This window comes from Thalassophryne amazonica, chromosome 11 (genome assembly GCF_902500255.1).
Source record: "Thalassophryne amazonica chromosome 11, fThaAma1.1, whole genome shotgun sequence".
NCBI lineage: Eukaryota > Metazoa > Chordata > Actinopteri > Batrachoidiformes > Batrachoididae > Thalassophryne > Thalassophryne amazonica.
Window position 1 is genome coordinate 81,093,953 of NC_047113.1, and position 23,837 is coordinate 81,117,789.

Sequence of the window (23,837 nt, forward strand, 5' to 3'; positions counted from 1 at the left end):
CCTGGCTCCAGATACGCCCACCTTTAACCTGGCTCTGGACACGCCTACCTTTCACCTGGCTGCAGCAGGTAGATGGTCTGTTTGGAGAGGTGGGTTGGAGAGACCGGTTTTCTGCACCTGCACTTAATCCCAGACTTGACCTGCCATGTCATGATCGACCTTTAACCCATCAGGTCATTTCAGAACCAAACTCTGTCTTGAGAACACCTACGCGGTCATTGCAGCTGCAGAGGCTGTGGACCGTTTTAAACCAGTGCTCTGTTTGTACGCTGCGTTTAAGGTGATGCAACACTCACCGCCGTCAGACTCTGTCCTGGGACTGCAGATGATGAATCCCTGAGTGACTCTCAGTAACACCTGGGGTGTTATTGGCTGCGCTCGCTGCCTTGCTCAGGGGACCCAGCTGGTTGGGGGATTGAACCTGTGAACTGTAGGTTTTATCTGTTAGCTGTAGCTCTGTGCAGCAGGATTTTGCTCAGAGTGCTGATTTCTGCCTCCAGACTCGTACTCACAACCTTCAGAGAGAGAGAGAGAGAGAGAGAGAGAGAGAGAGAGAAAGTCTGTGAGTGTCGATCAGCCAGCAGTGAAGCAGAAAACATTTTCCCCTGCAGCCAAAACATCTTCCACCAAACATCAGCTCCTCTTTTTTCTTTCTTTCGTATTTCTTCATTCTCTCCATTTTTCCATCTCTTCTGCAAGAAGCAGTTACTCTTTGGATTTTTCTTTAATTATTTGTCCTGATTAGTGCTAACCACGTTAACTAGCGGTGTTACATAAAAGGTCATGTGCAAACTAAAAATACCTTAATTGTAAATTACCCTTTATGCTAGGAAATAAGTCACATTTTGGGGAGTTGCTGCCACTTCTACTCTGGTGTAACCTCTACACAGAAAAATCACACATTTAGGATCTCTTTCACAGGAATCAAAGCAGTAAACCAAATCTTATCCTTCTTTCGGCTGCTCCCGTTAGGGGGCGCCACAGCAGATCAGTGGTTTCCATCTCACCCTGTCCTCTGTATCTGCCTCTGTTTCATCAACCACCTGTATGTCCTCCCTCAGCACATCCATAAACCTCCTCTTTGTCCTCCCTCTTCTCCTGCCTGGTGGCTACATCCTCAGCATCCTTCTCCCTATATACCCTGGGACCCTTCTCTGCACATGTCCAAACCATCTCAGTCTCACCTCTCTGACTTTGTCTCCAAATCTGAGCTGCACTAAAAGCACTGCATCTGAAAGCACTAAACAAAATACCACTAATAATAAGAATATAATACTAATAAGTACACAAGAAGAACACACACAAAAAAACTCAGATTAAAGAGCTGAAAATATAGAAAAAAGGTGCAATTTATACTCCAGTGTGACTTATACTCCTGTGTGATTTATACTCCTGTGTAATTTATACTCCTGTGCAACTTATACTCCAGTGTGATTTATACTCCTGTGCAACTTATACTCCAGTGTGATTTATACTCCTGTGTGACTTATACTCCTGTGTAATTTATACTCCTGTGCGACTTATACTCCAGTGTGATTTATACTCCTGTGTGACTTATACTCCTGTGTAATTTATACTCCTGTGCAACTTATACTCCTGTGTGATTTATACTCCTGTGTAATTTATACTCCTGTGTGATTTATACTCCTGTGCAACTTATACTCCATTGTGATTTATACTCCTGTGTAATTTATACTCCTGTGCAACTTATACTCCTGTGTGATTTATACTCCTGTGTAATTTATACTCCTGTGCAACTTATACTCCATTGTGATTTATACTCCTGTGTAATTTATACTCCTGTGCAACTTATACTCCTGTGTGATTTATACTCCTGTGTGACTTATACTCCTGTGTAATTTATACTCCTGTGTGACTTATACTCCAGTGTGATTTATACTCTGTGTGACTTGTACTCGAGTGACTTATACTCCAGTGTGATTTATACTCCTGTGTGAAATACTATAGTGTGACTTATACTCCAGTGGTATTTATACTCTGGTGGGACTCCAGAAAATACAGGTATTATTATATAAAGTCAATTAAATCATGTAATGTGAATTAAATGCCATCACAGGTCAGTAAATAAATACAACAGAAACAGAATTATTTTGGATGTCAGGAGCAGTGTTGCCACAGTTACTTTGAAAAAGTAATCCAATTACTGATTACTCCTTGAAAAAGTAACTTAGTTACTTTACTGATTAAAGTACTCAATTGGAAAAGTAACTAAGTTAGATTACTAGTTACTTTTTTAGTTACTTTCCCCAGCTGCCGACAACACCCCCCTGCCATCTCAACATGACAATGATACTTGTTTTGCCAAAACTCACTTTATAGTCACCCTTTCTTGACTTCAATGAAAATAAATACTTGTTTTATAAAAAGTAAAATAAAGACCTCTTTCTTGACTTCATATTTAACTGTTGACAGCACTGTAACAGTAAAACTTGCAATTTCTAACCTACATTGTTTATAAATGTAACTATTAAATTCTTTCTAACATTTAAATTCTCTCTAAACATTTTACTTGTCGAAATTATTATTATTTTAAGTAGTATTAGTAGTTGTAGTAAAAAAAAACGGCTTCAAAACTGGATCTTTAATCTAGGGGTGTTGTGGGGGGGCACATCCTTGCCCCACGCCTCCATTCCATCTGGATTCGCCCCTGCTTTGATGTTTGAGCACAAAGAATGGATAACATTTATTTATGCAGGAAACATGACCAGATTTACAGGTAAGAAAGTTTTATTGCATTTTCACATCATGTGCTCCTCAGAAAGAGAGTTTAGGTGCATTTGAGTGGAAAATAGTGTTAGTTGTTGACGCGTCGCAGAGGATCAGCTGTTTTTAGCAGCAGATACGGAGCGGCTCAGAGAAAAAAAAGCATAAAAATGTCTTTGTAAAGCTCAGTGCAGGTGTGGTGTTGTCACCGCACTTTAAGAGGTCTGGACGAGTCATACCTGCTGCAAAAAACCACGGATGAAAAGCTCGCAGCTCGCTTAAAGTGGGCAGTTCAGTCGAACCCCGACCTCCTGCCCACGGACCAAGTTTAATGCTGCTATCGACCCACAATGCAAAAATAATAGTAACGCACAGTGACTTGGAGAAGTAACTTTAATCTGATTACTGATTTGGAAAGATTAACGTGTTAGATTACGCGTTACTACAAAAAAGTGGTCAGATTAGAGTAACGCGTTACTAAGTAATGCGTTACCGGCATCACTGGTCAGGAGTAATGTGAGACCAAATGTAAAATGTTCTCAAGTCGGTCCAAAACTCTACCTCAGGCAATTTGTGACGTAGTGTTGTTTTTTGTTTTTTTATAGATTTCTTCTTTGTTCTGTTTCAGTGTTTGTCTCCTTTCGCCACCTGCAGTATTGGAGAATATTACTTGATCCTGTATCTGTAGTGTGAAAGCATTTCTCTTTGCTAAACTGTGAAGGCTGTGCACGGCAGACTCTCTCTCTTTTTTTGGCGGCACGGTGGCTTAGTGGTTAGCACTGGTGTCTCACAGCAAGAAGGTTGTGGGATCAATTCCCGCCCTTTCTGTGTGGAGTTTGCATGTTCTCCCCTGTGTCTGTGTGGGTTTCCTCCCACAGTAAAAAAAAAAAAAAAAAAAAGCATGCTTATTTAGGGTCTGCTCCTTTTCTCTGCCCCGACCAAGGCAGCGTCTCTACATCTGGAGTTAGTGCCCGGGTGCTGGACTGTGTTTGCTCACTGCCCCTAGTGGTTGGATTGTGCCTAACTATAATTAGGATGGTTAAATGCAGAGGAAATATTTTGTTGTATTGTCCAGTGACAATAAAGATCCTATTCTCTCTCTCTCTCTGTCTTTTCACATCTTTTTCTCTGCATGCATGTTTCTCTCATTTACTGAGCACTGGAATTATCACCTTGTTCACGTGCATGTGATCCGGACTTGCTTTTCAAAGCACGGTGCAGTGGCACATGCTCTTATCTCCCACAGAGGGAGGTAATGAGGAGCTCTGACACACACTTACGTTTGTTTTGTTACTTCTGAGGACACGGAACTGAATTAAATTGAATTCCCTGGAGACTTAACCTCACCGTTAACACAACCGCGACACTCCTCACCTCTAACCTCATATTAACTCTTCCTATAAAACACGTGATGACCACAGACACCAATGATGACCGTATGGGGACCGCGCCTTTGAGTCCCCACTGTACAACTGTGGAAAGAGATTTGTGTCTCCACAATGCAGTGCATGGACGTCCACACACACACATGCACACACAGACTTATCTTGGCCTGCGTGTCGGCTGACAAACAGCCAGCGAGATGTTGTTTCTCCTCTCGCTGGTTTTTAATCATCTCTGAACAATGTGGCTGAGTGAATGCGCCTCCTCCCTTCACCTCCTGCAGGAAGAGGAGGAGGATGAAGAAAAGAAGGCCTGTCCTCCTTATCTCCCTGCAACCACAGCTGTGTGCCTCGCTCATATTTAACTTACACTGTTCTGCTGCAGCACTCACATAAAGAATTGTGAATTTTATCGGCATGGTCACACCGAGTGGGCGGGGCAGGAGGCTTTTTGGATTTCAGTGTGGAGCTGTTCATCACACGGAAATGTCAAGCATCACAAACTCAAATTCTTCACTATATTCACCAACAGCCCAACCCTGGCAACACATATTAGCAGCTACAAGCTAATTAGCTAAGGTAGCATGTTATGCTGTTGATGAGCCATTGTCATCCATCTGTCCACTTTCTGATGCCCTTTATTCCAGTTCAGGGTCATGGGGCGAGACCGCAGAGGCAAGACCTTCTCCAGAGATGTCAAATCCAGCTTCAGAAAGTAAATGTCCAACCACATATTTGTTCCATCTTCCATCTTAAATCAGCTGATTGTAATTAGTTCAGCTCTTCAGGCAGGTGGATGAGCTAATTGTTGAGATCATCTATTAGATGTTATGTGTCGACGCGGGTTGAGGAGAAAAAAAAGGATAGAAGCCCGGCGTTCCTGGACTGAAGGTGCTGCAAAGCTGAATGCGCAGGGTTGTCATTGAATTGCCCCCAGTTGCGTCACTGAAAGTGCTGCAACACTGAAGGAGTTGTGTTGCTGAAGACTGCTGTGTTACTGGTCATTGTTGCATTGCTGGTGCAGTTGCATTTTTAAAGATGTTGTGTCACTAAATGGGTTAGTGACATGGAAAGGAACTGCAGGAAGTTCTTTTAAATTATTATGTGACATTTTTAGTATTTTTACTTATAATTTTAATGACAAAAAAATCTCTAAAACTCAATAAAAATCTCTAAAGTCCTCAGGGAATTGTTTCTCTGCACCTATAGAGAGTTTTTTTTTTTTTTTTTAAAGCTCATTTAGTTTGTCTTCATGATGTATTCAGGAGCAGCGTGTTTATCAGACGTTAACGTGTTTCATTGATGATGCTGAAGGTTGGACATTATATATTCAAGGAAAAAGCAGTTGATGTGCACCTTTTACATCATAGTCCACTTGTGATTAGCCTGCAGATGAATGTTTAAGGTTTTTACCGCGTGAACGTTTTACTCTGGAGATGCGTGATGAGCTCTTTTTCCTTGGGAACGAAACTGACCTTCACCAACAGTATATTCAAGGAGCTCCTTCGTTTATTCTGTAAGTGTGATGGTCAAGAACAAGTAAAAACAAATTTTATTTATTTTACTGTTCTTACAGACCACAAAGAACACCAGCATTTAACAATTAATACAACATAGAATTGAGCCAACAGATTTACAGAGCATCCAGAAACTATTCACAGCACTTTTTACACCTTTTATGTTACAGTCTTACTCCAAAATGGAGTAAATTCATTTTTTCCCGACAAGATTGTGCTCACAACACCACATAATGATAACATGAAAAAAGTATTTTTGAATTTTTTGCAAATTTATTAAAAATAAAAAACTGAGGAATCACATGTCCATAGGAGTTAACAGCCTTTGTTCAATACTTTGTTGATGCAACTTTGTCAGCGAATCCAGCCTCAAGTCTTCTTGAATATGATGCCACAAGCTTGGTGCACCTATCTTTGGGCAGTTTGGTCCATTCCTCTTTGCAGCACCTCTCAAGCTCCATCAGGTTGGATGGGGAGCATTGTGCACAGCCATTTTCAGATCTCTCCAGAGATGTTCAGTCAGATTCATGTCTGGGCTCTGGTTGGGACACTCAAGGACATTCACAGAGTTGTCCTGAAACCACTCCTTTGATATCTTGGCTGTGTGTTTTGGGTCATTGTCCTACTGAAAGATGAACTGTCGCCCCAGTCTGAGGTCAAGCGCGCTCTGGAGCAGGTTTTGTCTTGTTGTTTGTTGTTGTTGTTGCTGCTGCTGTTATTGGTCTTGTTATTTGTTGTTGTTGGTCTTGTTGCTGCTGCTGCGGTTGTTAATATTGTTGCTGCTGCTGCTGTTCTTATCACTGATGTTGGTCTTGTTGTTGTTGTTGGTGGTTGTGTTGTTGCTGTTATTGGTCTTCTTCTTGTTGTTGCTGTTGATATTCTAGTTGTTGGTGTTCTTATTGTTCTTGTTCTTCTTGTTGCTGTTGTTCTTGTTGTTACTGTTGGTGTTCTTGTTGTTGCTGTTGGTGTTCTTGTTGTTGCTGTTATTGGTCTTCTTGTTGTTGCTGTTGTTGTTGCTGTTCTTGTTGTTCGTGTTCTTGTTGTTGCTGTTGGTGTTCCTGTTGTTGGTCTTCTTTTTTGTTGTTCTTGTTGTTGCTGTTATTGGTCTTGTTACAGATGTTGTTGGTCTTGTAGTTGTTGCTCTTGTAGGTTTTGTTGTTGTTGTTGGTCTTGTTGTTTCTGTTATTGGTCTTCTTCTTGTTGCTGTTGTATTCTTGTTGTTGGTGTTCTTGTTGTTCTTGTTCTTCTTGTTGCTGTTGTTCTTGTTGTTACTGTTGGTGTTCTTGTTGTTGCTGTTGGTGTTCTTGGTCTTCTTGTTGCTGCTGTTGGTATTATTGTTGTTGGTGTTCTTGTTGTTCTTGTTGTTGCTGTTGTTCTTGTTGTTGCTGTTATTGGTCTTGTTGTTACGGATATTGTTGGTCTTGTAGTTGTTGCTGTTGTAGGTCTTGTTGTTGTTCTTGTTGTTGCTCTTGTAGGCCTTCTTGTTGTTGTTGGTCTTGTTGTTTCTGTTATTGGTCTTCTTCTTGTTGCTGTTGTATTCTTGTTGTTGGTGTTCTTGTTGTTCTTGTTCTTCTTGTTGCTGTTGTTCTTGTTGTTACTGTTGGTGTTCTTGTTGTTGCTGTTGGTGTTCTTGGTCTTCTTGTTGCTGCTGTTGGTATTATTGTTGTTGGTGTTCTTGTTGTTCTTGTTGTTGCTGTTGTTCTTGTTGTTGCTGTTATTGGTCTTGTTGTTACGGATATTGTTGGTCTTGTAGTTGTTGCTGTTGTAGGTCTTGTTGTTGTTCTTGTTGTTGCTCTTGTAGGTCTTCTTGTTGTTGTTGGTCTTGTTGTTTCTGTTATTGGTCTTCTTGTTGTTGCTGTTGGTATTCTTGTTGTTGGTGTTCTTGTTCTTCTTGTTGCTGTTGTTCTTGTTGTTACTGTTGGTGTTCTTGTTGTTGCTGTTGGTGTTCTTGTTGCTGTTGTTGCTGTTATTGGTCTTCTTGTTGTTGCTGCTGTTGGTATTATTGTTGTTGGTGTTCTTGTTGTTCTTGTTGCTGTTGTTCTTGTTGCTGTTGGTGTTCTTGTTGCTGTTATTGGTCTTCTTCTTGTTGTTGTTGCTGTCGGTATTCTTGTTGTTGGTGTTCTTGTTGTTTCTGTTGGTGTTCTTGTTGCTGCTGTTGGTGTTCCTGTTGTTGGTCTTCTTTTTTGTTGTTGTTGTTGCTGTTATTGGTCTTGTTACGGGTGTTGTTGGTCTTGTACTTGTTGCTATTGTAGGTCTTGTTGTTGTTGTTCTTGTTGTTGCTGTTATTGGTCTTGCTGTTGCTTTTGTTGGCCTTGATGTTGCCTTTGTTCATGTTGTTCTAGTTGTTTTTGTTCTTGTTCTTCTTCTTCATGTTTTGTCAATCTCTGTCACACAAACCTGTCAAACAGAAACAAGTCTCACTTCTGTTTCAGTTGACCATTCGCAAAAAGGACCTGGATGGCTCTGATGCACCTCAAACAGCTCCACACTACATGAAGATTTGTATTTCTGCATTTCCAGTTGTTTCCAGATAAACCGTTTGTACTCTTTGAAGTGAGGATTTACATAAAAATGCCGGTTTAAATTGATGAAGCTCCAAACGTGTTGGAACAGCAAGAGACGATGTTTATGATTTCAGTTGAACTTTGTTTCATCTTCTAAATGTTAAAGATGATCATCGTTGGTATTTTATCTGAGAAACCTTCCCTGCAGGGCAGGAGCAGGGCGCCTTCATGCTCCCAACGTAAACACGGGGGGTAAAACAAAAAACAGTTTGTACGCCATTTTGCCCCAAAGAGCAGAAATGTGGGACGGCTGCAGCAGCTGGGCAGCAGCTGAGGTTGTGCTGGATGTTGGTTAGTTTTTATTTTCTCCCCTCTGATCTGCCCCACTTTCCCATGATGCAACCTGCTGAGATGGCGCTTCTATTTCCAGCTTCAAACAAACACACCAGCAGAAGCACAAAAGGACAAACTCAACCTTTTTCTTTCTGTTTCAGGGGGCGTGTCTGAGGTGACAGACATGCTGCAAAAGATGAGTCAGTCTGCCTGATTTCTGGCTTTGAGTTAATATTTGATTTCTTTGCAAACGCTCGCAGAACAAACAACATCGAGTTTGATGAGTGAGATGCCTGCAGGGTCACGACAATATTTATCCCCCCCTTCTGTTATTTACGCAGAGAAAAAAAAATTGTAACAAAACACGTTCTGTGGATTGAAACATGAAAAACATTCAATAAATAAACCGTAATTGTAAGCAGGGTTTTTACAGGCTCAAAATGATGTGGTGCCCCCCACGGGGAGCATATGTACATACATTTGTGATTTGTGCAGATTAGTTAAGGAAGAAGAAAACAATTTAGCAATTATCACAAAGCATTTTACTTCAAACCTTAAAACGCCCTGTAATAGATACAGTTGTGCTCAAAAGTTTACATACCCTGGCAGAATTTTTGCTTTTTTGGCCATTTTAAAGAGAATATAAATGACAACGCACAAAAAAAAAATTTCACTCATGGTTAGTGGTTGGGTGAAGCCATTTATTGTCAAACAATTGCGTTTCCTCATTTTAAATCAAAATGACAAGAGAACTACCCAAATGACCCTGATCCAAAGTTTACATACCCCTGTTCTTAATACTGTGTATTGCCCCTTTAACATCAATGACAGCTTGGCGTCTTTTGTGGTAGTTGTGGACGAGGCTCTCTGATGATAAAGCTGCCACTGAATATGTTTCGGACTTTATTTACATCAATTACAAAGAAATACAAACAATATGGCACTTTATGGTAAATCTGCATGGAGTAGACAATTCTCAAAAACTGAGTGACTGTGCAAGATGTAGAAGAGTGAGGAAAGCCACCAAGACACCCAGACAACCCAGAAGAAGTTATAGGCTTACATGGCTGTGATTGGAGAAATTATTTTCATATTAGAACTTGGAAAACATAGCAGTGGATGTGTTAGGTGTAATTCCAACAACCTGACATGTAGTGGCGCTGTGGCGGAGGCCTGCACTCCTTCAGTGCCCGGTGGCAGTGATTTTTCAGTGCGTTGGCATAGCCACAGTAAAGTTGGTTGAATTAAATGGTTTTCCTGCTGTGTTTGTTGAGGCATCAGGGGGCCGAGCATCTGATGTCTGGTTGCATCTCCACACTTTAACGGGTCTCTGCTGCGCCGTCTTTGGAGTTTGTACATTTTCCATCATTTTGACAGTAATTCTGACTGGATTGTCCTTCAAGATATTTTAAAACACATTTATCCAATCTTCTCCAGCTCCTTCAGCTCCAAGAGAAAAAACACCAGCAGATGTTAATTCAAAATCACCACTGGGACACGCTGTAAGCATGTTTTATTCTCACAAAGCGTTTTGTGATTGAAGACGAACCACGTGCACTGAGCATCAGTGTGCATGTATGGGTCCAATGTTCTGGAAGTCTTGCGTCTTCATGATGATTTCGTTATCTCATATTAAACAGGTGACGTGTTTTATAACTTCAGGTAATGTCAGATGGAAGGAATGTGTTAAAGAACACAAACTTTTAAAATAAAGGACCCAGTTTGGTTTTTTATGTCGGATGTCATAAAAACCTATAAAGATCAGAGGGAATTATTACATTTTTAATGACACAATATAAAACCTGTAAAGATGAAACTTGCAGAAATGTGATTTTGACATACACAGATGTCACGGCACAGGTGTCTTAAGGGCAGTGGTGGGCACAGCTAACCAAAACGTTAGCTTTGATAACAACTAATCAGCTAACTGAAAAGTTATCCTTTATAAAGTTTCTGTGTAGGCTCTCAGTTGTCCAGGTGGTTTCCATAATAGAGAAGCTTGAATCTTCGACTGGACTTGGTTGCTTGAAGCGAGGACGTTTCGCTTCAAATCGCAGAAGCTTCCTCACTAAAATTCTTGCTCTGGTGGTCTGACTTCTGTCTTGACTCTTGTAGAGAAGAATAATCAAGAAGTCACAAAAGCTGGAGTTTTAAACCTAACCAGACCCCTCCTACCAAGAGGCAGACTGCTATAGGCCAGTGACTAAACAATAGCTCTAATTAGCACCTATTGTGCTCTAGTTAGCACCCTCCTAATGACAGGGCAGCTGTCCCTCCTAATGATGGGACGGGCCTTCTCTTGATGGCACCCTTGACGACTCTTCTGATGACGTGAATGACTCATTACCATGAACAAAAGACTGAAACTGCTTTGACCTGAGTACCCCATTGTAAACAGGGGATAAAGCGTGTCTCAGACCCCCTCCCTGGTTAAGGCTGGGTTTCAAACGTTTTACAAAGAATGTCTCCTTGACCCCTCTCTCAAACCATTTCTTCTCTCTGGCTAATATTTTAACTTCCTTGTCCTCAAACGTGTGGTTAGTGTCTTTAAGGTGGAGATGAACTGCAGACTGAGGTCCACTGGCGCCCTTTCTGCGATGCTGGTATAGCCTTTTGTGTAAAGGTTGCTTAGTCTCACCTATGTAGTGTTCATTACAGTTTTCCTGACATCTGATAGAATACAATACAGTTTTTCCCCTACTCCTGCTAAATAAGGGAGAGACACTCCTCTTCTTCTTGTCTCCGTCTCCTGTCTATCTGGTCTCTTTGTTCTCTGGGACTTCTGCACTTTGTCCAAGGACCATCGTGGGTACCCACATACTGTGAGGGCTTTCCAGACAAGCTGTTCTTTAGCCCTTCCCTCTGCAGTTGTGGGCACCTGTAGGGCTCTGTGTTGAAGCTTCCTGATCACCCCGAGCTTGTGTTCAAGGGGGTGGTTTGAGCCAAAGAGCAGATATTGGTCAGTGTGAGTTGGTTTTCTGTAAACCCCTGTCTGGAGCTGCCTGTTCTCTCCAATCGTACCCACAACTGCAGAGGGAAGGGCTAAAGAACAACAACTTGTCTGGAAAGCCCTCACAGTATGTGGGTACCCACGATGGTCCCTGGACAAAGTGCAGACGTCCCAGAGAACAAAGAGACCAGATAGACAGGAGATGGAGACAAGAAGAAGAGGAGTGTCTCTCCCTTATTTAGCAGGAGTAGGGGAAAAACTACAGAGGATCTTCAGACAGCACAAAATCCCAGTTTACTTTAAACTGGTTAACACCTTGAGACAGAAATTAGTTCACCCTAAGGACAGCATCCCTAGTTACAAACAGAGCAATGTAGTGTATTCTATCACATGTCAGGAAAACTGTAACGAGCGCTACATAGGTGAGACTAAGCAACCATTACACAAAAGGCTATACCAGCATCGCAGAGAGGGTGCCAGTGGACCTCAGTCTGCAGTTCATCTCCACCTTAAAGACACTAACCACATGTTTGAGGTCAAGGAAGTTAAAATATTAACCAGAGAGAAGAAATGGTTTGAGAGAGGGGTCAAGGAGGCATTCTTTGTGAAACGTTTGAAACCCAGCCTTAACTGGGGAGGGGGTCTGAGACACGCTTTATCCCCTGTTTACAATGGGGTACTCAGATCAAAGCAGTTTCAGTCTTTTGTTCATGGTAATGAGTCATTCACGTCATCAGCAGAGTCGTCAAGGGAGCCGTCAGGAGAGTGTCCGTCCCATCATTAGGAGAGACAGCTGCCCTGTCATTAGGAGGGTGCTAACTAGAGCACAATAGGTGCTAATTAGAGCTATTGTTTAGTCACTGGCCTATAGCAGTCTGCCTCTCGGTAGCAGGGGTCTGGTTAGGTTTAAAACTCCAGCTTTTGTGACTTCTTGATTATTCTTCTCTACAAGAGTCAAGACAGAAGTCAGACCACCAGAGCAAGAATTTTAGTGAGGAAGCTTCTGCGATTTGAAACGAAACATCCTCGCGTCAAGCAACCCAGTCCAGTCGAAGATTCAAGCTTCTCTACTATCCTTTATGAAGCTAAACCGATAAACCACTCAAAAATTTATCGGAAGCTACAGCTAACCGATAACTTCCAGTATTGTTTCTGGTACACTTACTAACAAGCTGATTTTGACTTTTAACACCACGATCGCTTCTGGTAGCATCAAAGGTGACCACAGACTCAAACAATGAGTCAGCATTTCTGTCTTTGTGTGCCCTGCCCACTGCTGGAAGCTCCTGTTTACTACATATTTTGCAGCAGTGCAGCAGTTGAGAGGAGCTAAGCTCAACTCTACACACACCAAAAAGCAAGCCATTATTCCTTAACAGGATATAGCAATGCCATATATAGCAAAGTTTTGACTTATGGTTTTGAATTAAAATCAAATTAATCCAGATAGAATATACTCCATTAATGTCAATTCAATTCTGTCATTTGTACAAAGTTAAACTATAACACATGTCTTTTAATTTTAAATAATGCACTAATTCTGAAGTTTTGTAGCAAAACAGATGCCAAAGGCATTATGGGTAAAATGAGCCCCTGCTAACACTGATTGGTTGACTCATTCATTCTATGTAAAAACCAACACGTTAATGTGACGTGGGTGTCTGGTGTCCAGTCCAGATTGAACCCCGCCTCTTGCCCTGTGACTGGTGGCATTTTTGTGAGGAGGAACCTGGAAATACTGACAGTAGGTTGCTAGTTTGAATCCCTGGTTTTGGTGTGGTCCTTGCCAATCAGCTGGTTTAACTGGTTCAGGGTCTTGACAGTGCCCAGTTGCCATGGTGATGGCATGTGTGCTGAGGCGGTGTGGTCATCGTGAGGCGTGTTTGGCAGTGTATGTGTGCACAGTGTGTTTGCACAGTGTCGCACTGCACAGAGGCTAATTGTAGTTTAATTACAAAACTATCAAATGCACGGCTCCCACCCACAAAAACAACATGTGGGTCGGGACAGAAATGACCATCGATCATCTGGTTTTGTTTCCATTTTACTTGATCTGGTAACTTGTTTCAACATTGATTGTTTTCAGCAACACTTTGACAGGATCACACAGTTCAAGGCATTGACTGAAGCATCACAAATATATATTCATTTTTTAAATGTATCCTCAGATCCTCAGTAGAAATAGGAAGAGATGTGAGATCGTCTGAAATCAGAATGTGTAAATCAGTGAGTGAGATTTGAGACAATGAGCTAAAATCAGATAACTCCTGACGTCAGAGACCTGACTGAAGACATCACGACATAAAACGAGATGCTCTAAAGTCATGGAAGAGTTAAAATCAGGAGAGATCTGATATGAGATCAAATCAGGCGATGTAATGTCAGCAATGAAATGACAGAAAATAAGTGAGTGGAATCAGGATGAGATCTGAGAACGTGATAAAGACAGAAGTGAAACAAGAGCTGACATGAGATGTGATGTTATGAAAAAAAAAATCAAATGTGTAATGAAATGAACTGAAAGAAATGAGTGATGTTTGTCTCTAATAACAGTGTCTTGATTTGTCCTGAAGTGGATGTCTCTGTAAATGACAAAGTGTCTCTTGAAAAGGAGATGAAATCTGAGATGACATGTGACTGGGTTTCAGCAGCACTGGATGTCTGAAACTATTTCAAATGCAACAGCTCAAAAAGAAATTGATTGGCAGTGAAATTTTGTATTTTAAGTGTCAAATAAGTGTACAGTCGTTCACCAGCTCAAACAATTTTTTTCCTGTCTTTCAATCACAGCTTCCCCACCGCCGAGTGACCTTCTCCACTGCCAATCAGGCACAGGACCTGCAGGACGCATCCCAGCACAGCTACTACGACAGCGGCCTGGAGGACTCGGAAACGCCCAGCTCCAAGTCTTCATCAGGCCCACGGATCGGCCCGCTGGCGCTGCCAGAGGACCACTACGAGCGGACCACGCCCGACGGCAGCATCGGTGAGATGGAGCACCCGGAGAACGGTAAGACCAGGTGGAGTTTCCCCTCCCTCTACTCCTCTTTTCACCTTTTCCATCATCCATCCATCAGCCTCAAGGAGCACAACATCCACACACATAAACACTCACGCCTCACCCTGCGTGTCAGCGAAATAATGCTGTATTTTTAATCAGACTCTCACAATCCCCTTTGGCCTTCATTAAAAAGGTGTGTGACATCACAGCAGGGCAGCAACGATCAATATGCAACACAATCAAGTCCCACGCCTTCACGAATTAAAACACCACTTAATGCAAATTGTGCCAACAATCCATCAACGGCAACAGCGGACCAACACAGAAATGCTAGCGCCAAGCGTGATAATGCTAGCCACACCCTCCTCCAGGTCGGTTGCTAGCATCCTGTTTGCACATTTGTGCATTTTTTTTGCCTCATTATGGAATTAGCCTGCTAATGCTAACAGACGCAGCTACTTACGTTGTTTTCTTTGAATCTTAATGTTTTACTTTTGGATGTTGATGCTACAGGGGTCTGAACAAGATACTCATCAAAGAAATGTGACATTAGCTGAGTTGGAGAGATGTTTTTTCTGATGTTAGCAAATTCTGTTTACACATCTATACTGTAGCACACAAGTACAAATCCAGTAACACACTGGATTCTATAAAATATCAGGAACATGTTGCTTCAGCATCATGTGTTTTTAAAAATGAAAGTGAACATTTGACATGACAGTTTGGAAACTGGACCTACACCATAATCTCAGTATACAGCTAAAAATGTAACATATAATTACTTATAGTTGACATGACCACATAATTTTTGATGACTGTACGAGGTCTGTCCAAAAAGTATCGGACCTTTGTATTTTTTGCAAAAACCATATGGATTTGAATCACGTGTGATTGCATCAGCCAAGCTTGAACCTTCGTGCGCATGCGTGAGTTTTTTCACGCCTGTCGGTTGCGTCATTCGCCTGTGAGCAGGCTTTGTGTGAGCAGTGGTCCACCCCTCTCGTCGGATTTTTATTGCGAATAAATGTCTGATTGATTTGGAGCTTTGCTGCATCAAATTTTTCCATAAACTGTGAGAGACCTCCAGCTGGACACCATTCGGAAAATTCAGATGGCTTTCAGGGACGATTTTATGGGGATTACACAGATTAAGGAGTGCTCCAGACAGTTTAAAGACCGCCCACAGCGTCTGAGAGCGCGGCGCACTCCGAGCGCCGATCGACAGGATCAAACCCCGCTCAAACAACCAGATCATTTCCAACGTGAAGGCTTTGTTGATCTGGGACGTCGTCTAACTTTCACAAAAAAGGCAGAAGGCGTGGACATCAGCACTTTTTTGGCACATTCTACTGTTACAGGAGTTTTTTTCATGGAAAGAGAAGCGGAGGATTGTGCCTCCATGCCGCTCATGGCACGGGACAAAACCACCTCTGTGTTGGTCTCACAGGACGGCTTTAAGGTGGCTTTCAGACGGCTTCCGGTTGCTTTTCAGTCATGTCAGTATCCGAGAAATTGTGCATGAGCTGGACATGCCCCAACATGTGCTGTGAGGCTTCATCACGGCGGTGCTTTGCACCATGCGGCTTCCTCTGCACGTCTGTCTCAATGTGCCAAAAAAGTGCTGATGTCCACGTCTTCCGCAATTCCTGTGCTAGTCAGACGACATACCAGATCAAGACAGCGTCCAGTTTAGAAATGAACGGCACATTCCACTGTTACAGGAGTTTTTGTCATGGAAAGAGGAGCGGAGGAACTCCGCGCGTCGCGGCAGAGCTGCATGGCGCAAAGCAACGCCGTGAACAATTTCTCGGATACTCACATGACTGAAAAGCAACCAGAAGCCGTCTGAGCCATCTGAAAGCCGTCCTGTGAGACCAACACGGAGGTGGTTTTGTCCCGCGCCATGAGCGGCATGGTGGCACAAGCATCCACTTCTCTTTCCATGAAAAAAAACTCCTGTAACAGTAGAATGTGCCGAAAAAGTGCTGATGTCCACACCTTCTGCCTTTTTTGTGAAAGTTAGACGACGTTCCGGATCAACAAAGTCTTCACGTTGGAAATGATCTGGTTGTTTGAGTGGGGTTTGAGCCTGTCGATCGGCGCTCGGAGCGCGCCGCGCTCTCAGACGCTGTGGGCGGTCTTTAAACCGGCTGGAGCACTCCTTAATCTGTGTAATCCCCATAAAATCGTCGCTGAAAGCCATCTAAATTTTCCGAATGGTGTCCACCTGGACATCTCTCACAGTTTCTGGAAAAATTTGATGCAGCAAAGCTCCAAATCATTCAGACATTTATTCGCAATAAAAATCCGACGACAGGGGTGGACCACTGCTCACTCAAAGCCTGCTCACAGGCGAATGACGCAACCAACAGGCGTGAAAAAACTCACGCATGCTCACGAAGGTTCAAGCTTGGCTGATGCAATCACACGATTAAAATCCGTATGGTTTTTGCAAAAAATAAAAAGGTACGATACTTTTTGGACAGACCTCATACATCAGTGATTAGCAGTATTAGCAGTAGCCTTTTGGTAAATGTGTTACATGCTAAAGATGACTCAGCATTACAGAGCTAACTGGTTTACTAAATGCTATCTTAAAGTTACTGCACTGTTCCATGCAATTAATCAGTTTAGCGAGAGCAAAATATACAATATATCTTGTGAGCATTTTGTTTTTCATGACATCAACATTTGTGTCTGTTTTGTTAACTGAAAATAGTGGGTTAAAAAGCATATTTAGTAAATTGTTAGCTTTACTGTCTGCAGCCTGCTAGCAGAGGATGGGTTGAATTAGATGCTAATGATGCTGCAGTGCTGCTGACAGAATTAATGTTTTATTCCATTTTAGATCCACTAAAAATAGCTTAGTGGTAAAACATGCATGCAGCTTTTTTTAGCATTACTTTAGGATGTTGACTTTTACATTTGTGCTTTTTTTTTACAGGTGGAACCAGTGAAAATATCTGGTTAAAAATAACTAGCTGTGTGACAGCTTTAAACAGAGTGAAAATATTGTTTGTTTATTATGAGATGAAAAATTCTGGCCATAAGAACGTTGAACATTAAAGTCACACATCCGTGAAAAATAATCACAATTAAAATTTAAATATTGCTCAGAAATATTAGATTCACATTTTTTCAAGAATAAATGAATGAAGTGCAGTGTGTGTGTGTGTGTGTGTGTGTGTGTGTGTGTGTGTGTGTGTGTGTGTGTGTGTGTGTGTGTGTGTGTGTGTGTGTGTGTGACATCTAATAAAATATATAAATGTGCTGATGTGGTTTGAATGTGTGAAGTGTATTGCCAGATGGAGTCCTGAGCCGAGTCACCACCCTGCTCAGAGTGCCTCTCTCATTGGACCGACATATCTGCTATTTTAGCATCGTGGGATAGCTGCTCGCCCACAGATTGAGCTCGCCGGACTACTTTCGCGAAACTGCTCAGCGTGCCGCTCTCGTTGGAGCAACAACACACAGAATGTGTCTCTTTGTCCCAGATAGATCTCTTTCAGTGCAGCTTCTTGTTCTGACTTTAACACGAAGTTAACACCCAACTCTTTCATCGCCAACTGTAAATGGTAATCAAAACATTCCAATCGTATCTCTCTGAACTCTTCCGCATCAAACTCTATCATGTCAATGTTTACAATGCTCATAAACTTTTAAGTTTCTTAAATATTTATTATGGCCACTCTTAAAACTTCAGTTCTCTTTATAATTTTATTACTGGTAATTTTTTAGAATTGATTTAAATGAGATATACTCATTATCTCACAGGAATATATCACAATTATCTGGGAACTACTTTTTGCGCAGGAATTCATCAAGCACATCGGCAGCGGGCGCGTATTAACACTGAATCCCCAGAAACAGTTGTTCGGCCAAAACGAGAGCATCTACTTTTAGCTTGTCATAAGCTAAGCTAGTGGCGCTCGTGAGAGTATGCCAAGTCGCGGTGTCAAATCCAGGTATTTGTTTATTGTTGTCTTCAGTCATTCATATGTCACTGTGTCTTACAGCAGTTATATAAAAAAACACAGCTTCAGCATAAACACTGTTATTATTTAGATGACTAGATGTCTTTGGTAGCAAGTCTCTGTGGAGGATGTTTGGGTCCCTCTGGAATGACTTTGTGTCCATCAAACGGGTACTGGGAGACTCACTTGCATCGTGAGAGAATGTCAGCTTTGACGTTTTGTCCATGTGACACGTTTCTCTGTGCATGAGTGTTGAGGACCCCAGGAAATGACCAAGGGGACGTTCACATTTCATCTGGCTGGTGCAGATAGATGGTTATTTTAGACATATGGGAATGGACTGGTTGTCTGCCAGGATGGTTGCTATCCAGGACCCAAGACAGTTCCATGTGGATGTGTTGAAGTGCAGTACCAGCACACGATCACAGACAACTTCATGGCACGAGAGCCACAAAAGTAGCAGAAGCTCTCTCTGTCTGTGTCTCAATATCTATCTGTCTTTCTCTATCTGTGTCCCTCTGTATCTGTATGTGTCTCTCTATCTGTCTCTATCTGTCTGTCTGTGTCTATCTGTCTGTGACTGTCTATCTCTGTCTCTGTCTCTTTCTTGCTGCCCGCAGGTCATATGTGCCATCTGTAAACACCATTATCTACAACTGCTCACACACGTGTGCGCATGTGCGCACATGGGCGCGCACACACACACACACACACACACACACACACACAGGCTGCTGTGTGTGTGTGTGTGTGTGTGTGTGTGTGTGTGTGTGTGTGTGTGTGTGTGTGTGTGTGTGTGTGTGTGTGTGTGTGTGTGTGTGTGTGTGTGTGTGTGTGTTAGACACTGTGTTTGAGTGGCTGCATTCTCGCTCACTGTGGAATGAGGTCAGGGTATGTTGTATTTGTGTGTGTGTGTGTGTGTGTGTGTGTGTGTGTATTGTCCCCCTGTTGTCCAATCTTCCACTTTGATGGTCAAACATGTTTCAGCTGGAGGTATTTTGTCGACTGCGATGGAGTGAGAGGTCACCAGATTACAGCGGATCCTGTGAGGATTATCAGTCGCCGCAGAGACTACTTTACTCTCCGACTGTCAGAATCTTAAACCTTTGTTGCTTTGCAAAGACAAAATGTGTGTTTCTTACATGATATTACTGATCCCCTGCTGTGTGCAGAGACCCACGGCTCCATGTTTGACATCTAAAATCCAACACGGCAGAAGGCTGGTGGCAGCTGGGCGGTGCAGCGGGTAGCACTGCTGACATACACCATAACTGTGGAGCTGGACATGAACAGAAAAATGTCTCCATAATCAATAAATCATTTAACTCACTTTTTCTGATGTGCTTGTTTTGATGTTAAAATCTAACACTAAACAGAATAGACTGATTTAAAAGGGACCCCTTTTAAATTTTTGAACTGAGTTTAAAAGTGTGTATTTTCTGTTAATAATTATCACGCTAAACAAATTAGCTAAAAATAAATTGCTGCTAGAGTCGCTGCATTCAAACAGGAAGTGTCACGTGAGCGTATGTGGTAATGTGTTTAAATCTGCACCAGTTAACCATTTAGAATTTGTATCATGTCCTCAGCTAGACTGATAAGTAAATGGCAAAGGCTATACGCCCAACTGTTGGGCAGATAAATATAATGTCTTACCTTATTCGCCCAACCATTGGGCAGATAAATATAATCTCTTATCTTATTCGCCCAACCATGATTGTATATTTGACACATTTTGTGCATCTAATCTACATTTTTTACACCACTTTTTAAGGCTCTATTGCGGCGTATGTTTCACACATTTAATGGCGCCATCTTTAATTACTGCAAAAACACCGCAATGGATGAAAACAGACAAACTTCATAAGCATTTTGAACGGAAGCCTATTAACAATGACGAAAACAGTTTTTGAACAAAATGCTAGTTGTTGCGTGTAAGATGGTGTTAGTTTGACACAGTTCCCTGGGTGTGATGAGCCAAACAGAACCACTTTAGATCACAGCTCCTCCGCGGGCTGCGAACCCTCCCGCAGCCGGTGAGAAAATATCCGCCTTTTTTCCCTCCCACGTTGAATCTGGAAGTGAGCTTACAAGCGCACTCATTGGTCGGTTGTGGTTGGCCTTATATGCTCGCGAATTTACTTTATTGACCCAGTGGTTGGGCGTATAGCCACTCCGTAAATAAATAGTCTATTTTGAAACTCACCTCCTGTAAAGACTTCCTCTGTTCTCAGCTGTCTGCTTTCACAGCGACATCTAGTTTTGATCTTTTTGACCGGACTTGACGTGACTCATCTCCCTCTGTAAATAATATGGCCGCAGACTAACGGCTAGCAGCTTGAGGTCCCAGCAACACAAGACTGCCTTTACAATATGTCCTGGGATACACCAGCGGTTGTTAACTTACATGATAAGTCCCCCACCTTTGTTTTTCCCACACGCTTTAGTGTGTCTGTCGGCTCTCACAGCAGTTAATCCTAGCAAGTCCACATTAGCATCCGGTACGAGGTGGGTTAGCCACATTTCCGTAATGATAAACAAGCTGCTTTCATGGCAAATCTGCTGGCTTTTCAGAGCAGACAACTCATCGATCTTGTTCAGCAGCGAGTTCACATTTCCCATGATCAAGGATGGAATCGATGGCTTGTAGCGCCTCTGGTTGACTGCTAGCCTAGCCTTTAGCTTAGCCCCCGGCCCCTGGGTTTCCTCCTCAGCTCTGCTGGGATGGCGTGTCGTATCCCGCCTCGTCCCTTTGATTTCAGACCCAGCAGTTCGTCTCTTGAATTAATGAAAAAGCTGCTCCTGGTAGCATTAGAAAGCAAAAAATATCCTTTGGATATGTATAAAGCACACAATGTCTTTGTGAGAAGAGCAGGAGGGTAGAAAGGAAAGTAAAAAGAGCTAAAAAAAGAGGTAACATTGGAGAGCTACTGGAGAGGCAGCCGTCTCACACAGGAGCTCGGTCCCCAGACACATACGTCATAAAATGTCTGACCAATCAGATGCCTTCTTTTAAATTTTTATTTTATGGATTTATTAATTATCAGAAACAAACTCATAACAAAGGTGAGCAATGCATGTTTTTTGTGTGTTTTATCAGATAAAATAAGAATTATTTTTAAGATAGCCCCTTTCTAAACAACTTCAAATAGTTTTTAAAACTGATTTAAAAGAGATCATTTATTTACACAGCTGCAAAGTACTGTTAAAAGTCAATGAATCTGAATATTCAAAACACAATCTGGATTTAAATAGTTTTGGAACAAATATAAACTGCTTTAAAATATGTTCAAACACAGTTAATCTGGTTTGAATTTGGATATAATTGAGAGAAAGTGGTTTTGGGGTGGTGATGGTTTGGAGCAGTGTTTGGACCACTGAACTGGACCACATCAGTACCCAAATATCCAGAAACCACCGGTCTCTGCTTACCGCCCCAACACAACATTACACATTACATCTTGAAACGGTCATAGAACAGTAAAGCTGTACTTGCATCACAAAACGGATACAGGATTTACATACATAATGAAATAATATAATAATACGAGGTCTGTTAGAAAAGTATCCGACCTTTTTATTTTTTTCAAAAACCTGATGGATTTGAATCACGTGTGCTTGCATGAGCCAACCTTGAACCTTCGTGCGCATGCGTGATTTTTTTCACGCCTGTCGGTTGCGTCATTTGCTTGTAAGCAGCCTTTGTGTGAGGATGGGTGGAGTCTCTCGTCGTTTTTCCTTTGCAAGGAAATGGCGGAACGACTGGAGCAGCGCAGCGGCATCAAATTTTGCCACAAACTGGGCGACAGCCAGGTGGAAACCATTCGGATTATTCAGATGGCTTTCGGTAACGATCCTCTGGGCATCACACAGATTAAGGAGTGGTACAACCGCTTTAAAGACGTCCGCACAACGGTGGAGAGCGCGCCGCGCTCCGATCGGCATCAACACGCTGAAACGACCGGATCATTTCTAAAGTGAACGCTGTGATGATGTGGGACCGTCGTGTGATTATCCGAGAAATTGCGGAAGAGGTGGACATCAGCACTTTTTTGGCACATTCCACTGTGAAAGAAGATTTTGCCATGAAAAGAGCGGCGGCGAAATTCATCGGCACGAACCTGATGGTGCAGCAACAGCGCCTCCGTGTTGAAGTCTCACAGGACATGTTGTAACATGTCCAGCTTGTCCACAATTTCTCGGATAGTCACACGACTGAAAAGCCACCGAAAGCCGTCTGAATCTTCCAAATGGTTGACGAGCTGGGCATGTTACAACATGTCCTGTGAGACTTCAACACGGAGGCGCTGTTGCTGCGCCATCAGCTTCGTGCCGATGAATTTCGCCGCAACTCTTTTCATGGCAAAATCTTCTGTCACAGTGGAATGTACCAAAAAAGTGCTGATGTCTACCTCTTCCGCAATTTCTCGGATAATCACACGACGGTCCCACATCACCACAGCGTTCACTTTGGAAATGATCCGGTCGTTTCAGCGTGTTGATGCCGATCGGAGCGCAGCGCGCCCTCCACCGCTGTGCGGACGTCTTTAAACCAGTTGTATTGCTCCTTAACCTGTGTGATGCCCAGAGGATCGTCACCGAAAGCCGTCTGAATAATCCGAATGGTTTCCACCTGGCTGTCACCCAGTTTCTGGCAAAATTTGATGCAGTTGCGCTGTTCCAGTCATTCCACCATTTCCTTGCAAAGAAAAAACGACGAGAGACTTCACCCATCCTCACACAAAGGCTGCTTACAAGCAAATGACGCAACCGACAGGCGTGAAAAAAATCACGCATACGCACGAAGGTTCAAGGTTGGCTCATGCAAGCACACGTGATTCAAATCCATCAGGTTTTTGAAAAAAATAAAAAGGTCGGAAACTTTTCTAACAGACCTTGTACATTAATGCTGTTATCTATGGAGTCAGTTTTAAACAGTTTGAGAAATGCTTTTAAGATAGAAAATGATAGCATTAATTTAAAATGTGATTTTTTTTACCAATATACTCACAGACCACTAGGGGTCGCTCACAGCCCAGTAGTGGTGTGTGGACCACTGTTTGAAAAAGCCTGGCATACAGGTTAAAGCAGTGGGTTTGTGACCAGAGGGTCCTTGGTTAAATTCCTCATCAGACAGGTACGTCACTGAGGGTTTTTGGTTCTTAACCCTCACATTGTAAACAGATTGTCAGACACTTGCTTGTAAAATGCAGAATAAAAACTGCAGTTAAGGTGAAACATTAACCACTAATTAAGAATAATGGTTAGCTGCGGCTCTGCGTGTTCTGCACATAAAATCATAAATATTAATATTTAAAAGTCACATCAACGTGCTACGTCATTGGTCTGGATATTTGTGCTGTGTAGTTGATGTGTGAATCTCATGAAAATTGTGAAATCTGATCATGGGGCGGGGGGTGGGGGGCACTCTCTGCTTGATCTTAATGACACG

At 42.4% G+C, this 23,837-nt stretch overlaps 1 protein-coding gene across 2 annotated transcripts in view; it reads left to right on the forward strand.

Annotated features, from left to right (window-relative positions):
- The window catches only part of LOC117520936 (protocadherin-1-like), a 282,301-nt gene that overhangs the window by 141,714 nt on the left and 116,750 nt on the right, over positions 1–23,837 (forward strand). For both annotated transcript variants that reach the window (XM_034182276.1, XM_034182277.1), the window contains exon 4: positions 14,201–14,420. In XM_034182276.1, coding sequence (XP_034038167.1) covers positions 14,201–14,420 — 220 coding nt within the window. The remainder of the gene's footprint in view (positions 1–14,200; positions 14,421–23,837) is intronic.